The sequence below is a fragment of the Panicum virgatum genome, chromosome 9K, assembly GCF_016808335.1.
Source record: "Panicum virgatum strain AP13 chromosome 9K, P.virgatum_v5, whole genome shotgun sequence".
NCBI lineage: Eukaryota > Viridiplantae > Streptophyta > Magnoliopsida > Poales > Poaceae > Panicum > Panicum virgatum.
In genome coordinates, this window is record NC_053144.1 from 68,831,439 (window position 1) to 68,856,258 (window position 24,820).

The 24,820-nt window shown below is 44.4% G+C and overlaps 4 protein-coding genes across 4 annotated transcripts; all 4 read left to right on the forward strand.

Annotated features, from left to right (window-relative positions):
• The first annotated feature begins 529 nt into the window (after positions 1-529).
• Positions 530-5,371, forward strand: LOC120647420 (ubiquitin domain-containing protein DSK2a-like). Its single transcript, XM_039924204.1, has 8 exons — positions 530-1,003; positions 2,779-3,513; positions 3,592-3,806; positions 3,904-4,017; positions 4,093-4,151; positions 4,315-4,343; positions 4,740-4,823; positions 4,968-5,371. Exons 1-8 carry the CDS (start codon positions 778-780, stop codon positions 5,114-5,116), a joined length of 1,611 nt encoding a protein of 536 aa, XP_039780138.1. The 5' UTR covers positions 530-777; the 3' UTR covers positions 5,117-5,371.
• A 275-nt stretch (positions 5,372-5,646) lies between these two features.
• Positions 5,647-8,526, forward strand: LOC120647421 (catalase isozyme C-like). Its single transcript, XM_039924205.1, has 5 exons — positions 5,647-5,884; positions 6,013-6,109; positions 6,506-7,718; positions 7,849-7,942; positions 8,067-8,526. The coding sequence occupies exons 1-5, from the start codon at positions 5,870-5,872 to the stop codon at positions 8,124-8,126; spliced, it is 1,479 nt and encodes a 492-aa protein (XP_039780139.1). The 5' UTR covers positions 5,647-5,869; the 3' UTR covers positions 8,127-8,526.
• A 2,073-nt stretch (positions 8,527-10,599) lies between these two features.
• Positions 10,600-11,620, forward strand: LOC120648279 (disease resistance protein RPM1-like). The gene is made up of 2 exons (XM_039925003.1): positions 10,600-11,413; positions 11,526-11,620. Exons 1-2 carry the CDS (start codon positions 10,600-10,602, stop codon positions 11,618-11,620), a joined length of 909 nt encoding a protein of 302 aa, XP_039780937.1.
• Positions 11,043-13,835, forward strand: LOC120647422 (disease resistance protein RPM1-like). The gene is made up of 2 exons (XM_039924206.1): positions 11,043-13,434; positions 13,525-13,835. The coding sequence occupies exon 1, from the start codon at positions 11,914-11,916 to the stop codon at positions 13,381-13,383; it is 1,470 nt and encodes a 489-aa protein (XP_039780140.1). The 5' UTR covers positions 11,043-11,913; the 3' UTR covers positions 13,384-13,434; positions 13,525-13,835.
• The last annotated feature ends 10,985 nt before the right edge of the window (positions 13,836-24,820 follow it).

Sequence of the window (24,820 nt, forward strand, 5' to 3'; positions counted from 1 at the left end):
CGTCCAATCGCAGAAGCCGGCTGCGCGGGGAAGATGAACAGCGCCCCCGGCTCCGGTGGCGCCTCCGCCGCTGCCCTCCACCGCCGCCACGCTAACCAAGCTCGCCGCCGCGCGCCGCCGCCTTCTCCTCGCCCCCGCCGCCGGCACCGCCCACCAGTTGTCCGGCCCCGCCCCGCCGCCGGCGCTCCCGCGCCGCCTCGCCCTCCGCCGGCCGAACCGCCGCCACCGCCTGGCCGCCGCCGCCCCCGAACCCCTCCTCTATGGCTGGCGGCCATGGAGCCGCCCCACCCCCGGCAAACCGGAATCATAAGGCCGCTGCCGCCCTCCACCACCCCGGCCGCCGACGATCTCGCCGGCGGCCGCTCCGCTCCGCCCACCAACCACCCCTCGGACCCCGGCCACCCCTCCCCTAACCCCGGTGCCAACCACCATCGCTGGCTCGAGGTTGAAGAAGCACAATGCGCACGGGCCCACCTATCAGCGAGCTGTGCCTCCCTTCTGCAATAGCCTCCCCGCGCCTCCCCACCAGAGTCATTATTCCTCCCGTCCCCGGCTTGTGGGCTGCCTGCCTTGCCTTTTCTTCCACCTCCCCCCAACGCCTCGAGCCCGACCCCTCCAGCGCACGCGCTCTCCAAATAGCGGAGCGGAAGGGGACAGAAGCCACGAGTCCACCACCTCTCCCCCGTCGCGTCGCGTCGCGTCGCGCGAGCGCACTCCGAGAGCCGAATCGGAGCGCGAGGCAGCACCCCCGGGGCGGATCGAGCCTAGGGCTAGGACATGGGCGGAGGGGACGCCGACGCCGCCGGCGAGCCCGCGGCCGCTCAGGCGACGCTGCACATCCGGTGCACCAACGGCTCCAAGTTCGCCGTGCGGGCCGACCTGGGCGCCACCGTCGGCGCCTTCAAGGCGATCGTCGCCGAGAGCTGCGACGTGCCGGCCCCGCAGCAGCGGCTGATCTACAAGGGCCGGATCTTGAAGGACGAGCAAACCCTAGCCAGCTACGGTGCGTGCTTCCCCTCTTCCACTGAGACTGCTCTCGCCTTGGCCCGTGATTTCCCCCGATTGTGCTGTGGTCGATTTGATTAGTTTTGTCTCTGCGTGAGCTGCGATGTTGTAGTCCTCATTATCCGTCTCTGCTCCTGCTGGCGTGTTAGACGACGCAATGCCTGTTAATTTGTTTGTTGCCGGGAGGTCAACGAACAAGGAGGTTGGTCCCTTGGCGACGTGTACGTACGGAATGCTCCGTTATAGGATAGCGCAGGGAGGGTTGCGTGTTGATTGTCAGTTCACGGTACCAAAGATGCAGTACAAGAGAACTACATGCTGCTTTGATGATTTGACTGGAATGTAGTTCTGTGTATGTTGAAGCCATGCAAACGTTACCAAGTTGTATATGAAGCATTGCATGTACTACGCAATGCCAAGTTATTGGTTTTGCTGCATGGTCAGGGTAGTAGAGTTATAATCAGCAGCTGTGCAGAACTTATGCATATCATGCTGGGTGATTACATCAAGATGGCATCTTAGTGACCTGTGACTTGGAATTTTGAAAGTTCATCATTTTGATTTTTGAGTTCTAGACAATAATTTTAGTTGTGTCGATAGCAAATGATTCTTTTCAACCTTTATTGTTGTGATCCACGTGTAAGCCGTAAGTGATAGTAGTTACTTCTTGTCGTCTTTTGATGTTAGCATGAACCATCCTTTCTGTTTAGCGGGCACATGGCTGTTCCCCCATTAAGTAGAATTACTCTAGATGAAATAGAAAGATATGTATAAAAAGTATCAGTGCTTTACAAATTTGATCCATGGCCATCGAAACTTTTTGCACCCAACCTATTTTTATCTGCACTTGCAAATACCTGATCATATTTATATGGGTTATCTTGTTGTGCTCTTGTGGCAACATTTGTAATAACAGAGATAATTTCTCTATTTTTTGTACTGCAAGTTTAGAAACATTTGATTGGATATGTCTCGTACAACATCAAACATTATTATTGCTGTTTTGTTTTTGTGCTATCACAATAGATTATGTAGGTGCTTTGTGTTGCATCTTTGATTCCCTAATGGTTCATGCGCTTGTGGTGGAAGCTCAACAATCCAACAGTTTGACTGTTAACTAAAACATATAGGTCACCGTGATATATGTTGAGCATACTCAGTTGGTAAAGCTGAGGTAGAATGTTGTCGCTTGTCGAACAGTAGACAGTACAAGCTAAACATGAAACTTGCTTATGCTGTATAACTAGAGTTCTGTGCAGTGGTGAAGCTAGAGTAAAATGGAGAGGGGTGTGATAAGGCTATTGTTGGACTGTCAAGCCTGTGGGGGGGTGCAGAATATTATACTGAGGGGGTGCATATAAGGCAAAAATCTAAGTGAAGCAACTGATTTTTATTTTTTTGGGGGTGCAGCTGCACCCGGTACCTTGTACTGGGCTTCGGCCCTGGTTCTGTGGTAGAACATCAAATGTTGATAGGTGAGAATCTGTGGGAACTTTATGGAGGAGGCATTTTTTATTTTTTATTTGTGCCTATTCAAGTTTGTATTCACGTGCACAGCAATTTTATGTTGCCATTTACTACAAATTAGAAATCAGGACTTTCTGAGTTTGGTTAGCTTGATGATGTAAACACTTTGTGTGGCCGAGTCCGGGTGACAGCATGTTCAATGTTTTGATTTGGTAACAGCTTACCTGATTTTGGGAACTTCAATAAGCAGTTAGATGTTCTACTTTTATTCATGCTTGTAACCTTGCATTGTTTTCCTTTTTGAAGGTGTAGAGACAGATCATACGATTCACATGGTACGAGGTGCTGCGCCACCACTAGCATCAACTGCACCTGCAGCTAACCAAGAAACTTCCACTACTGCTCCTGCCAGTTCCCCAGCAGCAGGATTGGGTGGCTTGTTGCCAGGTCTTGGTGCTACAGGGGCTGCTAATAGTCGAGGGTTGGATTTGTTTGGATCTGGCCTCCCAGAATTAGACCAGATGCAACAACAGCTAGCCGACAACCCCAACTTGATGAGGGAAATAATGAATATGCCACTCATGCAGAATTTATTGAATAGTCCTGATCTCATACGCAATATAATAATGAATAATCCTCAAATGCGTGAGCTCATTGATCGCAATCCAGATCTTGCCCATGTCCTCAATGATCCAAGCATCCTGCGCCAGACTGTTGAAGCAGCTAGGAATCCTGAACTTATGAGGGAGATGATGCGGAACACAGATAGAGCCATGAGCAACATTGAATCTTCTCCAGAAGGTTTCAACATGCTCCGTCGCATGTATGAAACTGTCCAAGAGCCTTTTCTGAATGCAACAACAATGGGTGGTGAGGGTGATCGAAATGCAAACCCATTTGCAGCTCTTCTAGGAAATCAGGGGACTAACCAACCAAGGGACCCAGCCGCAAATGCACCAACTACAGCTTCAGACCCTGCAGCAGGGTCTCCAGCTCCAGCTCCAAATACTAATCCACTTCCGAATCCCTGGGGCTCAAATGGTAACTTTTGGATATTCCATCCTTTTCTTGTTGGTGGTTGTGTGTATTTTTGTTCTATCTAAGACTTAAAATTGACAGCTGGCTCTGCCCAAGGAGCAGCAAGGCCCCCTCCTGCTAGCAACACCAACACAAGGACTGCTACAGCAGGTGGTCTAGGAGGGTTGGGTTCAGCAGATCTGGGAGGTGTGCTTGGTGGTGGTGCTGATGCTTCCTTCTTGAGTCAGGTTTTGCAAAACCCAACTATGATGCAAATGATGCAGAATATTATGTCTAATCCTCAGTCCATGAATCAGGTATGATGCTTCAAGTGCTTTTGTTATGCAATATTTGATGAAGTGCATATTTCTTGTCCAGCCTTATACATAGAGTATTGATACCCCCTCGATGCAGTTGCTTAATATGAACCCAAATGTACGTAATATGATGGAATCGAATACTCAACTAAGAGAAATGTTTCAGAATCCAGAATTTCTTCGCCAGTTGACATCTCCGGAAACATTGCAGGTGATCAATTATACTGCTCTAGTTACATGTGCATCATGCAATTCTATGGAATTCTAAATGGTCTTTTTTTTGTAGCAATTAATTTCATTCCAGCAGTCCTTGATGTCACAACTTGGCCAACAACAAACTGGACAGTGAGCATCTCACTTTTGACCTCCAGCTCTTTCTATATAAGATACAATATGCTTATTGAGCCTAAAGCTATGAGATTGCCCCCCCCCCCCCTTTTTTCTGATATTGCTATGTATTGCTTTATGCACCAACTGCCTTTTTAATTCTTCTTGTTATTTGATTCAGGGAGCATACACGATCAGGCACTAGTGCAGGTATGTACCGTCTAGCTTATCTTTTTCATTTGCATCAGGAGTTAGGACTTACTGATGGTTGTTTGTTTACATTCTATGGATAAACCAGAAGATCACTTTGAGCATGCTTTTCCCATGCCATTTTAAATACCGGTAGTGAAAATTTCAGCATGAGATAGCAATCTTAAGTGAAAAATAGAAAAATAATTAAATGTCCTCTGGACCAAGTGGCAACTAGACTTTTTGAGCTGATCTGACTCCACTGGGATGGGATCCCTAGTCTTTGTGCCAATACAGTTTTATGTCATTCTTGGGGATTTGAATCGAATTAAACTTTATTAGACAGTTGGGTGCCTTTCTATGTGGATTTACATATGCTTGTACTTATTTAACAATTTTGTGGAACTTGAATGCTAGGCAATGTCAACCTCAACACCTTGATGAACATGTTCAGCGGGCTTGGTGCTGGTGGTGGCCTAGGTGTTCCAAATGCCCCTAATGGTTAGTATGTGTTTCATATTCTGATGTGTTACTGGGGGAAATAATGCTGCAGAGCTACCAAATGTGAACCTTTTGAGGATTTTTCTTTTGAATGGATGATTTCTTGAAGCTTTCACATTAAGCAAGTACTATAAAAATTTGCAGTGCCTCCAGAAGAGCTGTATGCAACACAGCTAGCTCAGCTCCAAGAAATGGGTTTCTTTGACACACAGGAGAACCTCCGAGCCTTGATCGCTACCGCTGGAAATGTTCATGCTGCAGTGGAGCGACTTCTCGGGAATTTGGGCCAATAGAATGTGATAACTGTACTCCCATCCTATGACCTGTAATTGGCATTGTAAGATCCTGTTTGGTCCATTGGTTTTACACCCGGTGAGATTTGAGAGGCGGCATCTAGATTCTGTGTTCTAAGACGAATAAACGAGTGTGCCAGTGGAACCTTGCATATAAATGGGCTATGGTGTCATTGTTAAAATTGGTGTTGTTGATACTTGGGTTGTTGAATTACCGGGTCTTACTGCAATGCACATGGCCGATGTCTTGTAGCCTCTTCTTACTTTGTGTTTGCTGAATCCAGAAAGTGCACTGATTCTTCAGAAATGAGAACTGATGATCGTTGGATAGCTGTCATCAAAATCCCTTTTCCTTTTGTACCTCTCTTTTTTGTCATGTTGTGACTTGGTAGAGTCGATTGAAAGCGAGATGAGGCTGCCTGAAGTTGGACAAACAGGCCCTGAACTACCTGTTTGGCTGTTTCAGTGTGAACGGCATCGGCAGCAGGCTATCAAATATAAGCCCCCTCCCCGTCTTTTTTCTTTTTTCTGGACACGGTGTGGCAAGCCGGTGAGCGTGTGGATGAGGCGCGGCCCATATCCACCCCCATCCAGGAGCTGCGGAGGCGTCGGCAAGGCCCGGAAAGATCGGGCGCGCGACAGAAGCCGCTGCGCCTCTCGTTCTCGCTTGCTTTAATATAACCGGCGCTGTGTCTGTGTGGCGGACCTCGCGCACGTACGTTGCTCGCACGGCTCAGTTCCAACCCGCCATCCATGGACCCCTACAAGGTACAGAGTACACCTGAGTCTCTAGGAGCTCGCTGCTCTGCTCTGTTTTTTTTTTTGAAGGATATGCTCTGCTCTGCTTGCTGCCTCTCTCTGGTGGTTGATCGGTGGTGGGTGTTTTGTTGGTGCAGTACCGGCCGTCGAGCGCCCACAACGGCCCGCATTGGAGCACCAACTCCGGCGCGCCCGTATGGAGCAACGACCACTCCCTCACCGTCGGACCACGAGGTGACTATCTGTTCCTACTTCCTACCCGTTGGTATACTAGTTCCCTGTATTTCGTGGGTGTCCAAGTCTGTGCTTCCATCTCCCCGAGTACTATTAGTGCTGTTTACCACGCCATAGGCACCGCATGCAACGGTTTTTCTGATTAGTTTAGCTGAATGCATGGTCCGTCCGTTCTTAATTACTCCTACTAGAAAGCGTGAGCAGCAGCAGGACGAAGCTGCAGAGGACGCGCGCTGATCGGCTGATGCTTGCAGTAGGCTGCTCTGTGCCCTTTGTTGGTGTGTTTGATTGAGTGCTATACGGTGGTGGGTTACTTACTGTTGATGATCGTAATACTAGTCACTAATAGCGATTGATGAACGACTTGTGGGGGGCTTTTAATAATATATTTATTAGGCCCGATCCTGCTGGAGGACTACCACCTGGTTGAGAAGCTGGCCAACTTCGACCGCGAGCGCATCCCGGAGCGCGTGGTGCACGCCCGCGGCGCCAGCGCCAAGGGCTTCTTCGAGGTGACCAACGACATCTCCCACCTCACGTGCGCCGACTTCCTGCGCGCCCCCGGCGTGCAGACCCCCGTCATCGTGCGCTTCTCCACGGTGATCCACGAGCGCGGGAGCCCCGAGACCCTGCGCGACCCGCGCGGGTTCGCCGTCAAGTTCTACACCCGCGAGGGCAACTGGGACCTCGTCGGCAACAACTTCCCCGTCTTCTTCGTCCGCGACGGCATGAAGTTCCCCGACATGGTGCACGCCCTCAAGCCCAACCCCAAGACCCACATCCAGGAGAACTGGCGCATCCTCGACTTCTTCTCGCACCACCCGGAGAGCCTCCACATGTTCACCTTCCTCTTCGACGACGTCGGCATCCCCGCCGACTACCGCCACATGGACGGCTCCGGCGTCAACACCTACACGCTCGTCAACCGCGACGGCAAGTCGCACTACGTCAAGTTCCACTGGCGCCCCACCTGCGGCGTCAGGTCCCTGCTCGACGACGAGGCCGTCACCGTGGGCGGGACCAACCACAGCCACGCCACCAAGGACCTCTACGACGCCATCGCCGCCGGCAACTTCCCCGAGTGGACGCTCTACATCCAGACCATGGACCCGGACCACGAGGACCGCTTCGACTTCGACCCGCTCGACGTCACCAAGACCTGGCCCGAGGACGTCCTCCCGCTGCAGCCCGTGGGGCGCATGGTGCTCAACCGCAACATCGACAACTTCTTCACCGAGAACGAGCAGCTCGCCTTCTGCCCGGGGATCATCGTGCCCGGCATCTACTACTCCGACGACAAGCTGCTGCAGACCAGGATCTTCTCCTACTCCGACACGCAGCGCCACCGCCTGGGGCCCAACTACCTGCTGCTCCCGGCCAACGCGCCCAAGTGCGCGCACCACAACAACCACTACGACGGATTCATGAACTTCATGCACCGCGACGAGGAGGTGGACTACTTCCCGTCCAGGTACGACGCTGCCAGGAACGCGCCAAGGTACCCGATCCCCTCCGTCCCGCTCACCGGCCGACGCGAGAAGACTGTGATCAAGAAGGAGAACAACTTCAAGCAGCCCGGGGAGAGGTACCGAGCAATGGACCCGGCAAGGTGCGAGCAACAAACTTGTTCGATCATCCATTCATTAATCAACGCTCTCTTCTCTACTGAACTGAAAACTGAAGAAGTGCATGATGCGTGCTCGATCGTCTGAACTGGACTGTACTGATTCTGACTGCAGGCAAGAGCGGTTCATCAAGAGATGGATCGATGCGCTGTCCGACCCTCGCCTCACCCACGAGATCAGGAGCATCTGGCTCTCCTACTGGTCTCAGGTAATATGCATGATTAATAAGCCCAGCTTCTTCAGATGATAAAATACACATCTCCATGCATGCACTCCATTCATCAAGGAAAAGACGATATCTGAATTTCTGACTGTCTGATCGATCGATGAAGGCCGACAGGACCCTGGGTCAGAAGCTTGCCAGCCGTCTCAGCGCCAAGCCGAGCATGTAAGACCAGCCAGCGACACCAAACATGAAAGGACGCCGACTTGAAACTGAATCCAGGCCCTCTTATCGGCGAGATCGATCGAACCTGATGCTACAAATATTCTAGCATGCATACTGAGTCTCTATTTGATTTTGTAAGAGGACATATATATGGTTCCGTCTCGTTTCTGTATCTCTGTATCATCATCATGTAATAATTTGTACTTGCCAAGCAGACGCCAGGAATTGGTGGGCTTGGCGCCGCCTGTTAGCAATGGGAGCGTGATGTTTCTGGTGCACCATGCATGGTGCTGTAATAAGATACTAGTTCCTTTGCTCTTCCACCTAGCCAGCGGAGCTGTGCTGCGAGAAACCTGTGCTGTAAACTGTTTTGCTACGATCCTTTTTTGACGAAAGTTTTGCTACGATCTTTGCTTAAGTAATAAGTCTGGGACTTTAATTTGGCCCTAAAATTCTTAAAAAAAAATATTTTGTACTTGCAGAGACGTTCCCCCATGACACTACATACACTTCTGTATTCGTAATTGTTGTATTCAGAATAAATTTCATATGGTAAATTAATAAATGTATCTGTTAGTACTTTTTTTGAATACTTAGTACAAACTGTACGGTAGCATACTATCACGACATAGGCGATCTATAAAACCTATAAAATTAGTCCCCACTAAGAGTCATTAACTCTATTTCTTTCAACATGCAAGCTATCCACGTCATCATCCACTAAGAACTTCTATTTATGCCTTCTACCGATTTTCTGTGCACAATCGCAAGTCACTATTGTAAGTCATCAATTCTAGCGTAAATGATTCCTCCACCACAACAAACACACCTCAAAGGAGCTAAAGAAAATCAAAAGTCGCCGCTGCAATATGAAGAAACCCAAAGATTGTCACTGCAATCGGGTTTAAATAACTCCACTTCACCTTCGGCATGCCCTGCCCTATTCGGCACGGCTGTAACTAAGGGCACCGTCGACTTCATATTCGACAACGCTGCCGCCGTGCTACAGGGCTTCAACCTCCATGCCCGTCGTCTGCTCCCCAACCAGAGCAGCATCTCGGGAAAAGGAGATGAAAGGTTTTTGGTGGTGTTTACGCTCATCTTCAAGGTGTTTGGTTTTCAATCTCCTTTTTTATGGTTTTCTAATGGAGAGGAAAAGAATAATGTAATAATAAGAATACAAAGATAAGGATTAAAGGGAGAAAAATAAAAAGAAGAAAAAAAGAAAGGAGAAAAGGCAAAGGTAGAGAAAATAAGCAGAAAAAAATAAAATGAGAGAGAAAAAGAAAGAAAAGTATAAAGAAATAAAAATAAAAATTTGTCTCATACTTTACTAGTATTATTTTGTCATTAACCTTCTATTTAGCTAAAATAATCTCACCTAGTTTATAAAAAAAAGATCTTCTTGGGCCATTAAATGGGCTTAACTGTAACTTTCTGGCCCAAAACAAGGCCTTCATCGAACGATTGGCCCACACGAGCGATCTAGCAGCTGCAACTGCATTTTTTTTCCTAAAAAAAAAGCAGCTGCAACTGCAAATCCCCAATTTCCGAGTGAACGAGAGCACCTTCTTCCCTACGACACAGGGTTAATTACGCAAGCTCAGAGCTCTGCATATTTTTCCCCCTCTCGTACTAACACAGTGAACCATATATAGCCCAGTTCTTTTTTATGAGTCCCGTGAGGCTGTCCGCACCGGGTTGGGATGCGGCATTTCCATATGCCCAAGCAGGTTTGTTTAGCCTGTTTTCTACTTCGATCTATTGGCGAGTTAGTTATTTATTATGTTCATCACTGAAAGCTTACATGGCCAACATGGTCGATGACAGTAATAAGCCAACGTGATAATCACGATCTACTCACATGGATCTCGATCGCAAAGCCAGCACTCTTGACCTCTGACTTTGCTTTATTGAATTGATCGGTAGCCAATAAGGCACCCATATAATGTACCAATAATGAACTTAGCAATTCTTCCATTAAACAAGACCACTAGGCTGCACCAGCGCTGGCTTATTCTACTCACCTTCTACGACAGCTGACAACACTGCCAATTAAAAACATTATTGTTGCTTCCTCAATTATTTTTCTTACTCCTTCCACCCTCCCTGTTGCTTACTAGTAGTTGCCCAAGTACAATCAGCACGGGATGAAACGAAGCATTGGTCGCTGACTCGTTAGTTTCTGCTCTTGCAAGGGCTTGCAGCATTGTTTTGCTCATCAACCGGATGCAATTCCTCCCACTCCATCGAACTTGATCTAGACATCAACAAAACCGGGACGACAACGCCTGCTTGTTCTTCAGCTGCTCGAATTCAGGTAAACCTTCATCAGACTTCATCAGTTAGTTTTTCCCTCCTTCAAAAGTTCGTAGCGTTGACCTGAAAGCTAGCTAGAGTTGACTTGTCAAATTTGTGACCGGATTTTTCTCATATACTTGTAACGCTGAGCTCTCCGATAATTCCATGCAGCCATCATGGCGGAGGCTGTTGTGGGAGTCCTGATCGGCAAGCTAGGTGCGGCCTTGGCAAAAGAGGCAGCAAGCTATGGTGCATCCCTCGTGTGCAAGGAAGCTTCTGCCCTCAAGGGTGTCTTTGGCGAGATCCGTAAAGCAGAGGTAGAGCTGGAGAGCATGAAGGCCTACCTGCGTGACTCGGAGAAGTTCAAGGACACCGACGAGACTACTGGCATCTTCGTCAACAAGATCCGAGAACTATCTTTCCGGATAGAGGATGTTGTTGATGAGTTCATGTACAAGCTTGAGGGGAACAAGCATGGAGGATTTGCAGCCAAGACAAAGAAGAGGATCAAGCATGTCAAGGTTTGGCGCCGCCTAGCTCTCGAGCTCAATAATATCATTGTTGAGCTTAGAGAAGCTGCAAAAAGGAGGGACCTATATGCTAGGCCAGGAATGGAGAACTACGCTGGGAGTACCGACCATCATGCCAGATCGACCCATCAAACTTCGTGTTTTGCAAGGGAAGATGATCTAGTGGGTATTGAAGGTAATGCAACCAAGCTCAAGGGGTGGCTAGTTGATGATTTGGAAGAAAGGAAGACGAAAATCACCACAGTTTGGGGGATGGGTGGAGTTGGAAAAACTACTTTAGTTGATCATGTCTATAAGATTGTGAAAGTGGAGTTTGACGCTGCTGCATGGGTAACTGTGTCCAAGAGTTACCAAGTCGAGGATTTGGCAAAGAAGATTGCTAGAGAGTTCAGCATCTCAATTGATTCCAGCAATATGGATATGAGAAGAGTAGTTGATGTCATTCGTAACCATCTTGAAGGTAAAAGGTTTATCTTGGTTTTGGATGATGTTTGGGAACAAGATCTGTGCATTAATAATATCATGGAAATCTTTCCAACTAACTGTATCAGCCGATTTGTCCTCACATCTAGGAACTTTGAGGTTGCGTCATTGGCAACTAGTAACTGCACAATTGAGCTGGAACCATTGGGAGAAAATCAGTCTTGGAACTTATTCTGCAAAGTAGCTTTCCGGAATAATGATGGCAAAAGGTGCCCATCAGAGTTACTTGATTTAGCGTTAAAGTTCTTATAAAAGTGCGAAGGGTTGCCTATTGCCATTGCATGCATAGGCCGTGTACTGTCTTCCAGACCCCCAACATACCTTAGATGGGAAACTGTGTATAAGGAGCTAGAATGGCATTCGTCTAAGAATGGGATCCAGAATATTGACAACATTCTGAAATTCAGCTTGGAGGATCTTCCATATGAATTGAAGAATTGCTTCTTACATTGTGCAATATTTCCGGAGGACTATGTAATGACGAGGAGGAGGTTAATTAGGCACTGGATTACTTCTGGATTCATCAAGAAAAAGGACAACGAAACACTAGAACAAGTGGCAGAGGGCTACCTGATTGATCTTGTAAACCGAAGCCTACTACAAGTTGTGAGGAAGAATGAGTCTGGGAGAGTGAAACGTTGCCGAATGCATGATGTTATCCGCCGTCTCGCCATTGAAAAAGCCGCGAAAGAACGCTTCGGTGTAGTCTACGAGGGACATGGGACACTTGAGGTACATGGAACACGTAGACTGTCAATACAGAGCACCGATATTGCACTAATAAATCAGCCTGGTGCTCGACATCTCCGTGCAGTATATGTTTTTATGAGTTCTGTTGATATTGTTTCATTGAAGCCTATCCTTACATCTTCGATTTTATTGTCAACATTGGATCTGCAAGGTACTGAAATCAAGGTGCTGCCTAATGAGGTATTCAACTTGCTTAATCTGCGTTTCTTGGGTCTTCGGGATACCAGAATTGAGATTCTACCAGAGGCCATTGGGAGGTTACAAAACTTAGAAATACTAGACACAGCGCATTCTTGTTTGCTATCTTTACCAAAGGATGTAGCAAAAGTAAACAAGCTTAGGTACCTATATGCGACTGTAGAGGTCACTGAAGGATGTATTATCCTTCGGCGTGGAGTTAAGGTACCTGGGGGCATAAGGAACTTGACAGGACTGCATGTTCTGCAGAATATTAAAGCTAGCTCAGAGACTCTACATGACATTGCAGCTTTGACTGAGTTACGAAAATTAGGAGTTGACGGTTTAACAAGTGAGCACTCGTTAAGCTTGCGTAATGCTCTCCTGAACATGAAGAATCTTGTCAGTCTGGTAATGAAAACATCAAACGAAAATGAAGTTTTGCCATTGGAAGAACTCTGTTTACCAGAAACTCTTTCTAAACTTGCTCTGACAGGGCAGCTGGAAAAGGAACGGATGCCTCGTATTCTCTCATCCTGGTTGCATCCCAACAACCTCACTGATCTGCATCTTACGTTCTCCAAGCTTGATGGAAAATCATTTTCTAACCTCATGGTGTTGCAGAATTTATGCTTCCTTACCCTTTTTAAGGCTTATGATGGAAGGACGCTATGCTTCTCTAGGCAGTCATTTCCTAGACTGAGATTCCTAAAAATATTGGATGCTCCGCACCTCAACCAAGTTGAAATAGAAGAAGATGCACTGGGAAGCCTTGTTACCCTAAAGTTTTCAGAGTGCCCAGAAATGAAGCGCCTCCCTCAGGGCATTGAGCACCTCAGGGCCCTTGATAATATATATTTGCAAAATACTGTATATGAGCTTATAGAGATGCTCAGGAAGGAACATGAAACTGCTGAATGCAAGCAAGAACTTATGAAGATTGGCCACATTAGAAGGGTTATCATTGTGTCAACTGAGAAAAACTTTTGGCGAAGAATCATTTTCAGAGGGAATGAATGAGCTGTCTAAAGGCTTGTATGCTAGCTGCTACACCCAAAGTCAACGTACAAGGTATGCGTTTATGCAGCTTCTTTTTTGTTAGGTCGGCCGGCGGCAACACATTATCACTCCTAAACGTCTCGTTGGTTTCATTTTCTTCAGGTTGCTGCTGCCTCTGTTGCGCTGCGTTGGTGGTTCAGTTCAGTACTCAGTGGTCACTGGTCAGGGAACATGCATTGAGCTACTGAGCAAGGAGGCATAGGCCGTTTACTTAAGCAAATTAGTTTGAAAATTAAGCGCTAACAATGTTCTAATTTATGTGATCCACGCCATTTACGCTTGGCATTGATCTGAACATAAAAGGCTGTGCCTGGTGCAGAGAACAAACAGTGCTTTGCTTTGGATTTGTGTTTAGTCAGTGGTCGGAATGGATTATATTGGCAGATTGGCTTGATGTCCATGGGTGAGGCATCTCCAGGTCTGTAATAAACTTGCGGAGCCGGCCCTTCCTTTTCCGTTTTGCTGAAGATACTTGTATTTCGTGATGTCTTTTTGTTGGTGCATCAAGAAATTTGATTTGAATTTCATCCAGCAATTTGTTTATAAATAATTTCATTGGGTAAATGGAAAACCACACGATTGGTCGTTGGTTTTACTAAATTCATTTCCTTCTAATTAAATCAAAGCTGTTGTGGTTTGTGGAAACCCACGACCAGATGGCGTAGTGCACCCGTCTAATCCCAGAGGGTGAGTACTTGGGGGCGCGCAAAGCGATTCAGCAGGTCTACCTAGGGGGCAAGAACACAAGAACTCTCGAGGATTTATAGTGGTTCGGGCCGCCGGAGCGTAATACCCTACATCCACTGTGAGTTGTATTGCTCTTGCATATGAATGAATCTATCCTCTGCCCAGGTTGGGTACTGGCCTCTGCCGGGACTCCTCCTCCTTTTCTCTAACGGGCGTCTCCCTTTTATAGCCCAAGGGGACGCGTACACAGGCGTTGAAACCCCGATAGGTGGGTCCAACGCGGATGTATATTATATTACGCAGAAGGCATTAATGGTGCTACATTGGTTGAGAATCTCTCCCCAGATACGCTTCATCACCCTGTGGACTGTCTGACCGAGGAGTGGATTCACATGTCCCATCGGTGAGGCGCCCGTTAAGGTAGTGTAGGTTGCGGTGTAGACTGTTGGGTCTACCGCGTAGGCGTCATGATGGTCGAATGCGAGCCGTCGTGTCCAACTGGCGTAGCAGACTGACATGCGTGGCGTGGGCGGCGCCAGTGGCTGCACAGTGTGCCTTGGTAACGCGCGATCAACAGTGAGGCCTGGCAAAAGCCGCCTCGGGCTCTGCTGTGGCAGAGCGCACTTACGTCTCCCATATTGAATGCGGTAGGTGGGCGAGTCTTCCCGAGGAAGCTTCGCGGCCGCGCGCGTGACTGCACCTGCGGACACGTGGCGGCTCCGGACCCCCCAGGCGGTGTGTCTGTTCCCTCCCCGCTGAGGGGTCCGGATAGTATATGGGGGTCCGGGACCCCGTGGGAGGTCTGGGCCCCCGGCTGTTTTGGCTGAGCACTCCCTTCTCGGGACACGCGGCGTCACCGGATCCTTCCCTAGCAAGGAATGGGTCTGGGGCCGCTGACCGGGTGAGAAGGGCTTCGGACCGCGGGGGTCCGGCTGCTCAGGCCGTCAGCGCGTAGTCAAAGATAACTACGAGGCTCTCACAGCAACACCTCTGGGACACGTGGTGACACCGGACCCGTCTCCGAGCGAGAAGCGGGTCCGGTACCGTTGGTCTGGTGAGATGGAGTCGGACCCCATGGGTCTGGCTGGTCAGCTTTTTAGAACGTAGTTACGGATACGCGAGTCTTGACACAGCAAGAGAGGATACCCTAGTCCAGAGGTATCAACAAAAGCGATACACAATGCCGGAGCAAATTCAGGCATGCAAAAGTATTCTGAACATCGCGGTCACAACAGCAGTTGGAATCTATAGGCATTTTGATAAGTTAAGGGGGATGCAGACACATTTCTAATCGCCGTCAACTAAAAGACACCATCAAGAAGTAAGCAGAGCAGGATCATACGGACAAAGCTTTCTCTAATTCATTTTGAAAGAATCATCCAAGGCCAGGCACACCAGCGCATGAACAGACATGCCAAGTCGTCAACAGAATGGGAAGCTGAACCCCACCCACGTGCAACCAGATCACAACGAAGAAGAAGAAACAGCATCCCCTCCAAGAACAAGAAAAAATGAGAACCAACCCAACAAATCAATCTGCACGCAAACCGCAAACGCGAACGAACCAACTGACAAACGAAGGCCAGAGCCATACATCCAAGGTTGATCTCGCCGAAGCTGGCAAGGCAGCTCCGGCGACCGGCCGGCCGCCGGCCGTCGTCGCGTGCACGGGCAGGCCTCGCCGCCGCTCCTCCCGCCGTGGGAACCCGGGCGCCGTTGGAGGCGAGAAGAGAGAGGGAGACGGAGACGGAGGGATATGCCGCTGGGCGCTGGCCGCGTGAGCTCTAAGCTCTTGTTGATGCAAGCTCTTGTTAATTAGTTCCCTTACTTTTCCACCTAGCCAGCGGAGCTGTGAGGGCTGGATAACCAGCCAGCTCGGCTGTTACACCTACTCGTTATAGCTTGGCTCATTAGCACACTGGCTCAGCTCGGCTCGGCTCATTAAAAAACTCGAGCCAGCTCGTTTGGCTCGCGAGCCAAATCATAAAAACACATATAGAGAGATTATAAAATCAAGTGAGCAGCAAGCACAAAATACTTATAATTTTAACATTAGAGAACATAAATCCATCCATCAATTGATCTACAATTTCACAGTTACATATAACGGTAAGTCCACAATTTCAGAATTGGACTGGAATGAGCTATCAAAGGATGTTAACTTGGCCCGTTATGACTCGCGAGCAGCTCGCGAGCCAGCTCGAGCTGGCTTGTTATAAAACGAGCTGGCTCATTATAAAACGAATCGAGCTCGAGCCGAGCCATTAACGAGCGAGTTACCGAGTTACGAGTTTTTCGTCCAGCCCTGGCTGCTGCGAGAAACCTATGCTGTAAACTGTTTTGCTACTGTCTTTGCTCAAGTAATAAGACCGGGGCTTTAATTTAGCCCTAAAATTCTAAAAAAATAATTTGTACATGCAGAGACGTTCATTTCTGTATTCGTGATTGTTGTGAACACACCTTATTAAATTCAGAATAAATTTCAAATGGTAAATTAATAAATGTATCTGTTAGTACTTAGTACAAACTTACGGTAGCATACTATCACGACATAGGCAATTTATCAAAATAAAAATGCTAATGGGCTGTTAAATGGGCTTAACTGCACCTTTCTGGCCCAAAACAAGACCTTCATCGAACGATTGGCCCACACGAGCCAGCCTTCTTCCCAACGACACGGGGTTAATTATGGGGCGTGGTTATATATTGCTTCATGCGATAATTTTGCAAATCATCACCTGAAGAGATGTACCATAGATGCTGCTATTATATGTTGTATTTAGGTCCATTGTTGAGATGAACTCCTTCCGCAAATCGACGCGTGCTCCAGATGGCAAAAGATTATGTGCATGCAGTGACGTGACGTTCCCACATGCATGCAAACTTGAAATTTAAAAAACAATAAATATTAAACTGAGCATTCAAATTAAATTCAGATTCCACCACTGTGTTTTTTTGTTCAAGATCTTTAAAACAAGACCACACTTGCCTATATTTACGCAACTTTTTTTAGAAAAATATTTTTAATACTAAATAATTAGTTTGGGCGACTAGGAATAAATAATTTAACAATACGAACAAATAATTAGTTCTATGAACAAATAATTAGTTCTACGAACAAAAAATAAAAAATTGGAAACAAATAATAATGTACAACGAACAAAATATTGAACATCACGAATATTTGATTGTGTAGGGTAAATAATAGAAAAGGCATCACGAACAAAAAAAATCAACATTGCCGAACAATCTAATCTACAAAGGGAACAAATAATTTGACGTTGCGAGCAAGTTAGTTACATGCAGCCAAATAATTTTACATAAAGAACAACATATGCATTTGGCATATAAATTTTTTTTACACACAAATGGAATATGAATATGAGCCGAATAAGTAGTATATAACTAAATTATTTTACAAATCAACTAATGACTCTAAAATAATAAATTAGTATACATTAAACATGAGACATTTTTAAATATGAAAAAATGGATAGGAATAAAAGAAAAACTAACTCAATAAATACAAAAAATATCGGTAAAAGGAAACACCCAATATTAATATATTGATATAACTCAGCACACTTAAACCGCTAAATGTAAAAAAAATAAATATGAATTATAAAAATATAAATAAATAATACAAATACTATATAGTTAAAGTAGAAATTATGAGAATAAAGAATTAGAAACCAAATGAAAAGCAAAGAGAAATTATCATTAAAGAATTAGAATCAAGAAAGAAAATATAAGTAGGGAGAAAAATAGGAAAATAAAAAGAGAGGAAGCACTCCAGTGCTAGAGCGGCATCACTGGCTCACTGCTAGTGGGCATGCCCGTACAACCGTATCGGTGAAAGCAACAAGCACAAACTCCAAACATATGTGTTGTCAGAAGTAACAGAGAAAAAGTAAACTTCAAATATTAATACATGCATAAAGAAAAACATGATGCAACACATATGAGTTTTCAGAATATACAGAGAGAGAAAATGATGAGAAGGACCGTGCAAGCATAAAGCAAAGCATATTTTAAATATAAAAGTTGTCAGAATATATGGAGAGAGAAAGCTAAGAAGGTGTTTTAGAACAGCGACTTCAAAAAAGTCCCAGGGACTTTTTAGTATTTAGAAGTATTAAATAAATATTAATTATAAAACTAACTGCAGAACCCTGGGGCTAAACTGCGAGACGAATCAAATGATGTATCTTAATATATGATTAGCGAATGGTTACTGTAGCATCACTGTAGCAAATTATGAATTAATTAGGCTCATTAGATTCATCTCGCGAAAAAGCACTCAGCTGTCAAAAAACATTTATAAACATATTTTATTTAATATTATAAAATAGTAAGATTTCTTTTGATGTGATAGGGACTTCTGAAAAAAGTTTGGAACCAAACAGGGCCTAAGGAATGGTCATGCATGCATGCAAAATATGGTTGGTGTGAGAAATATATGGAGAGAGAAAAAGAAGAGAAGAATATGGACACATGCATACATGCAGGAATATCACATGGGCTAGCATGTGAGAAATATATCACGTGGTGTGCCGAGTCCTTCCTCTCAATCAAATCAATCTTCTCATCTACAGTGATAGGCTCAAAATTATAATTAATGGTATAGTAGGGATTTAAGAGCCAGCGGACCAATAAATTGAGCTGACATCTTATTGGCCCGCGAGAATCAATGTTAACATTAGGTCCAACCCATGCCATCAACTTGCCTGTAATCCTTCAGGCTTACATAGCCCGAGTGGTATATAGCTGTGGCATTAATTGTGCAAGCTCAGAGCTCTGCATATCCCCCCCCCCCCCCCCCCCCCCCCCTCCTCGTACTAACAGTGAGCCCGGTTCTTTTTTATGGGTCCAGGCGTCTAGTAGCTGCAACCATCCGTGTGCGCATCTCTCTGCACTCCACTGATGAATCCACTAGAAAGAAAGCAGCTCGACTACTGAACATTTTTTTAGGGTAATGAACAATAGTTTTTAGCAGGCACTACCAGCGCACTCCCCTGACTGCCACCGGCCTGTACCATTGTCCATGCACCACCAGTGCATCAGTTTTCTTAATCACGAATCGACTCCAATCATGCACGGATATAGTTAGGGCAAACTCAAAAACCTATGACGATCGACGACGAAGACATCACCGAACCTTAGTCTCTATCCACAAATAGAAGCCGTACACGAACACCCACGACCTGGATCAGTGATCGTGCCCCGCGAGCTAATCTAATCAGAGCACCCAACGCGAGCCGCATTATTTTACTACTAGATGCGTAAAGCAGCTTGTGCGAGTTGGAGAAGAAAACAAATCCGCTTTACTAATTACTACTCCATATATTCACGCCCTATTTAGTTCGAGCGCAATTTTTTTTGTTGGAATCTTACTAATTTGAAGTACTAAATAAAGTCTATTTACAAAACTTTTTGCACAGATGGGTTGTAAATCGCGAGACGAATCTAATGATACTAATTAATTCATGATTAATCAATAATTAGCGGATGGTTACTGTAGCATCACTGTTGCAAATCATGGATTATGTAGGCTCATTAGATTCATATCGCGATTTACAGCCCATCTATACAAAAAGTTTTGTAAATAGATTTCATTTAGTACTCAATGTATGTGTCGAAATATTCGATGTGACAATTTTTTTTGTGTTTATGGAGTTTATGAGTGGGAACTAAACAGGGCCTCAGGATCTGGATAGGAAAGCCACACGAGCAGGGCATGATTGGCACAGCTAGATGAGCAGACTTCCCGGGGCAGGGAAGAATCCCATTGGCTGACGCCAGCGGAAGAATCTTGGACGAATGGTTGTTGGAATTATTAGACGAGCCCAACAGACTGAATCATGCACAAAATACTAATTAATAGTAAAGTGAAGAATCACAAGTGCTCCTTTCATTAGCGTCAGTGGTGCCTCTGGCTCACGGGAGGCACGCCAGCGGCTAATAACTTAATCGCAATGCTCTCTCTCCGGCCACCATGGCAGGATCCGTATCTTTGATGGGAGAAATAGTTTAGTGTCAGCGTTGGATATTATGCGCCGAGGTCAAGATCGATGAGACACTCGATTTGTCTAGCTCGATCGGTGCCTGCTGCTTTAGTTGAATGCATTCATGGCGAGGGGGTTTAGGCCGTGTTTAGTTCCCCCTATTTTTTTTTTGAAAATGTATCTTTTCATATTTGAAGTATTAAACGTAGACCAATCACAAAACTAATTACAGAACTCGTCTGGAAACTACGAGACGAATCTAATAAGTCTAATTAATTCATCATTAGAGCATGTTTACTGTAGCTTTAATGTAGCAATTTAGTGTCCAATCACGGCCTAATTAGATTCATTAGATTCGTCTCGCGATTTACAGTTTATTTGTGTAATGCAATTTTTTTCAATTACATTTAATACACCATGCAGGCGATTTACAAAAATTTTGGAATTTTGACGTTTGGATCTAAACACAGGAGACGGAGAGGTAGTGCGCTTGCACGCACAAGAACTGATGAATCTGCAAGCGCATCAGACCAGTCGTACTTTCAGGTGAACTGACCGGCCTCGTTAATGGAGAATACTTTGATTCTGCAGGATCCGCTAGTTGGATGCTTTGTGGGTATCATCAAGTGGTTGAAATAAGATGCTTAAAACAATCAACAACTGCTTGCGGATTTTCTAATCTATCTATTATCTATTATCTTATTATTTGTTTAACAAACGGAGCCTCCACGTTCGCTCTCAAAGCCTAGAAAACGGAGCCTCCACGTTCGCTCTCAAGACCTAGAAAATCTCACATTAATCGGAGAAAAATAGAAAAATAAAAATTAACCACAACTGCCATTACGATAAAAATTAGCCTAAAATACCCCTGTGCCTAATTAAAAATCACCCACCAATGCCATTATGAAAAATTAAATATAAAATACAATTTAGCTATGTATCAGTTACAAATATATACTATTAATAAAAACTAAAGCTAACAGCAATCAAATAAAATAAAATAAAAATAATTATCTATATAATATTATTAAAGCTCAACAAATCAAATTGTTATTATAGGTAGATCATAGTTGAATTGTTTTAATCAACAATAAGACATAATTTACGATAATGAACAAGATGATTTATGGTAAAAAAATAGTATAATCTTTAAATAAACATACAACGACATGCAAATTTTTGAATTTTCAATACTAGCCGCGCAAATGCGCGAGCTATACGTCTAGTTTTGATATAAACGGTATGCGCAAAACCATGTGAGCCTTGCACAGTAGTTATGTACAGCTAGCTTTATTTGCATTGGTTGTATTTCTGAATCATTTGTTTTCCCCGGGAGTGTTGGTTTCTGAATTCTGCTATTTGGTGAATCTGTGTGTCTGAATCACGTCTCATCAAATCTGAACATACCATGTTTTCAGTCTAGAGAAGTGTCGAAAAATAAAGTAGACTCGAGCTGGCGAAGAAAAAGTTGGGATCTTGCTGACGTCACAATTAATAAATTTGACAAGTTGCCCCGTCAATTAAGCAATGGAGGGAAGGAAGCATAATGGGACAGATTCGCCTTTGCGAGCTGCGTGCCGCCCACGGGTGCTGGTGCCAAGCACTACCAACCTGTACGCATTCAGCTCATCACGCTTTCAACCAATAATCACATAAAACATCCTCAGAAAAAAAGCAATTATATATATTGACACATAATTATCATATGGTTAGCATAGAATATCTGCCTGTCATAAGTTGAAACCGCGTATCACAAAGAGCCTTGTTTAAACGTCAAAAAAGAAGAAGAGAGAAGCCTTGTTTAAGAGGGAAATAAAGAGAGAATGACCCCCATACCTTTGTTAAAACAAACTGATCCATCACCTATAGCTTATTACTAATTCCCTATGGACTGAAAAAGCAGCAGGCATGGCCGTTGATCGTCCGCACATGCAGACGTATTATGGAACCAGCAGAGCCTTCAGCTCTTCACGCCTTGTTTGGTTTGTATGTGCTAGTTCCTAGCATGAATTTCTTTTCCATGCATGAAGTACTAAATGAAATTTATTGCAAAACTTTTGTAGGAATGGATATAATTTTTTCCGATGACTGGTAATTAATCAATGATTGGCTATAGTGATGGTATAGTAACCATCCTCTAATTGTGCGGTCAAAAGCCTCATTAGATTCTTCATGGTTCCTAGTGCATGGGTTGTGGAGTTAGTTTTGCAAACTGTCTTTATTTAATACCTCTAATTAATGGTCAAAGTTGCTACAGTTCCTAGCATAGCACAAATCAAACAGAACCACTGTCCAATGTCAATGAAGCAAGTAGCTAGTTTCCCTCAAACAGACAAGAGATTCAGACGCACTGATTGCTGGTAACAGAAACCAGCACGCAACAGCTTACCGTGAGCTACTAAACAAACACGCATGCCTATCACATTATTACCAGCTGATGCAGCCGCCACTAGAATTTCAGTGGCTGCTTGTTGCATATCATCATCATCAGCTAGCCCGGCCCTCTCTGAAAATCTACTCTGTTCAGGTACCAGAAGTCTCCTCTCCCGGCCACGTTCCACAGCACGTATGGCGTGGTGGATGGGGATTCCAAGTCCCCATAAAACAAACGAATTCCGTTTGGATCTTGGACCATTATTCCATGTCATCATGTGGAATCCCTAATGACCGCATCGCCACAAGAATCGATCCCATCTGGTTCTAAATAACTATCAGGATCGTTCGCTATGGGAAGAAAATTAAAGCCCCAAATTTAACACTAGAGTATACTATATAGGAGAGCACTATATGTTTTTTTTATGAAAAGGAGAGCTATATGTTATGGACAATCAACTTTAACACTTTGCTCTCAATTAATCCCCATGGCAGTGCAGACTTGAGTTTGGTAGTTAACTGTGTATCAAGTGGAAGTGGTACCCAAAGCAGCCCTGATCAAGTCTGAACACACCGGATGCCTTTTCTTCACATGAGTTTGGCTGTACTAGTTCACCAACCCCTTAGTTTTGAAAGATACTATATATACTGTACTGCCTCAGTCCCTCACCAACCAGTCCACCAGTTCTTATAAAAAACAGTTTATACCATGACTACCACCATGGTTACAAGGCTAATTTGATCAGTGTAACGAAACACCTCATGCATGCATGGCATCAAACCAACTACCAAAGCACAGCTTTCTGGACATCTCTTCCACTAAATTAAGGTCTATACATGTCAGTGTCGAAACATGGTATTTTATTTGGAGTAAATTGCACCCACCATACAACAACTTGTTAGGTGAGTGCAAATTAGTCCAACAACTTGTACAATGCTCAATTTAGTGCAATAATTCAACAGGTGGGTGCAGATCAATCCAACAACTTGTAAAATCAATTTAATGCAATAACCATGCAAATAGGTGCATTCACAGTCCAAACATTACACAGCTATGTAACTAACACACGGTCTCAATAAAGAGTATATTCATGTTGGGACAAATTATTAAGTATTATTTGACAATTGATTTATATGCTGCGCCTGCGTGGCAATGTATTTGGCAAAGATATAAACCCTAAGTATTTATAAATTAATGTTATGTCTTTACATTATAGTGATTTAATTTTGATTAAAATTATTTAATTTGATATTCAATATTGTAATTTTTTTCCTCATTGTTTTTGATATGTTTGATTATATGCACTGTTAAGCTAAAAATATCAATATGTTGATACAAACTATTGATACTTTTAGGTGCTTGGTACATATATTTTTAAAGCCTTCTAGATTTGTTAGAATGGAAAATGAGCTAAATAAAATAATAAACAGAAACAAACATGAGCATAGTTGAATACATGAGTAGAAGCACAGAAAAAACCTAAGGTTTCAGGGTCTCTCTTATCGACTTCAGTGTTTCAGTGATGCTAACGGTAATTTTAAAATTCGATTGAATTTGAACTAATAAAAAATTGTACATAGTTGAAAAGTAACAACCGGTCACCATCAATAATTTCTATTTATTAAATTTAAAAATTATTGACGTTAATCTACTGTGCTTAATATGTTGCTGTTGTAATGGTGGTTAAATAATATACTATTTTTACTAAAACCATAATTAATTTATTTTGAGAATAAAATTATTGGCGTCTATTGCGACATGAAAATTTATGGTCAAATAATACGTTCTCACGTGAATATATTGTTTACTGTTCATTGTGACATGACGCTAGCAAATACATTGTCGTGTAAGATTTGGACTGTGAATCCACCAATTTACCAAGTTATTACACTAAATTGAGCATTTTCTGAGTTGTTGGATCAATCTGCACCTAGTTGTGAAGTTATTGTACTAAATTGAGCATTTTACAAGTTGTTGGACCAATTTGCACCCACATTTATTGTAGGGTGAATGCAATTTACTCTTTTATTTGCTCCCCAAGCTCCAAACAACAGGTCAGTCGGCAACCAGCTAACTTGCTTGCTTGAGTTGTATTAACTTTATTTGCCCGAATAAATATACTGAAGCTAGCTAGTTGAGAGTTGAAATACCTGTCTCGGGGATTCAAGACAAACTGAGGAGAAAATATCAGTTGCTCACGTAGCAACAGGCAGTAGTGCAAACGCATACGAGTATGTGTTCATGTGTGCATAAACAATCCTCGGAACTAGTAATTAATTACCTGATTTGATGCTGATATGAGCTGCTAGCCGCTGCATTGCATTGGCTCTTG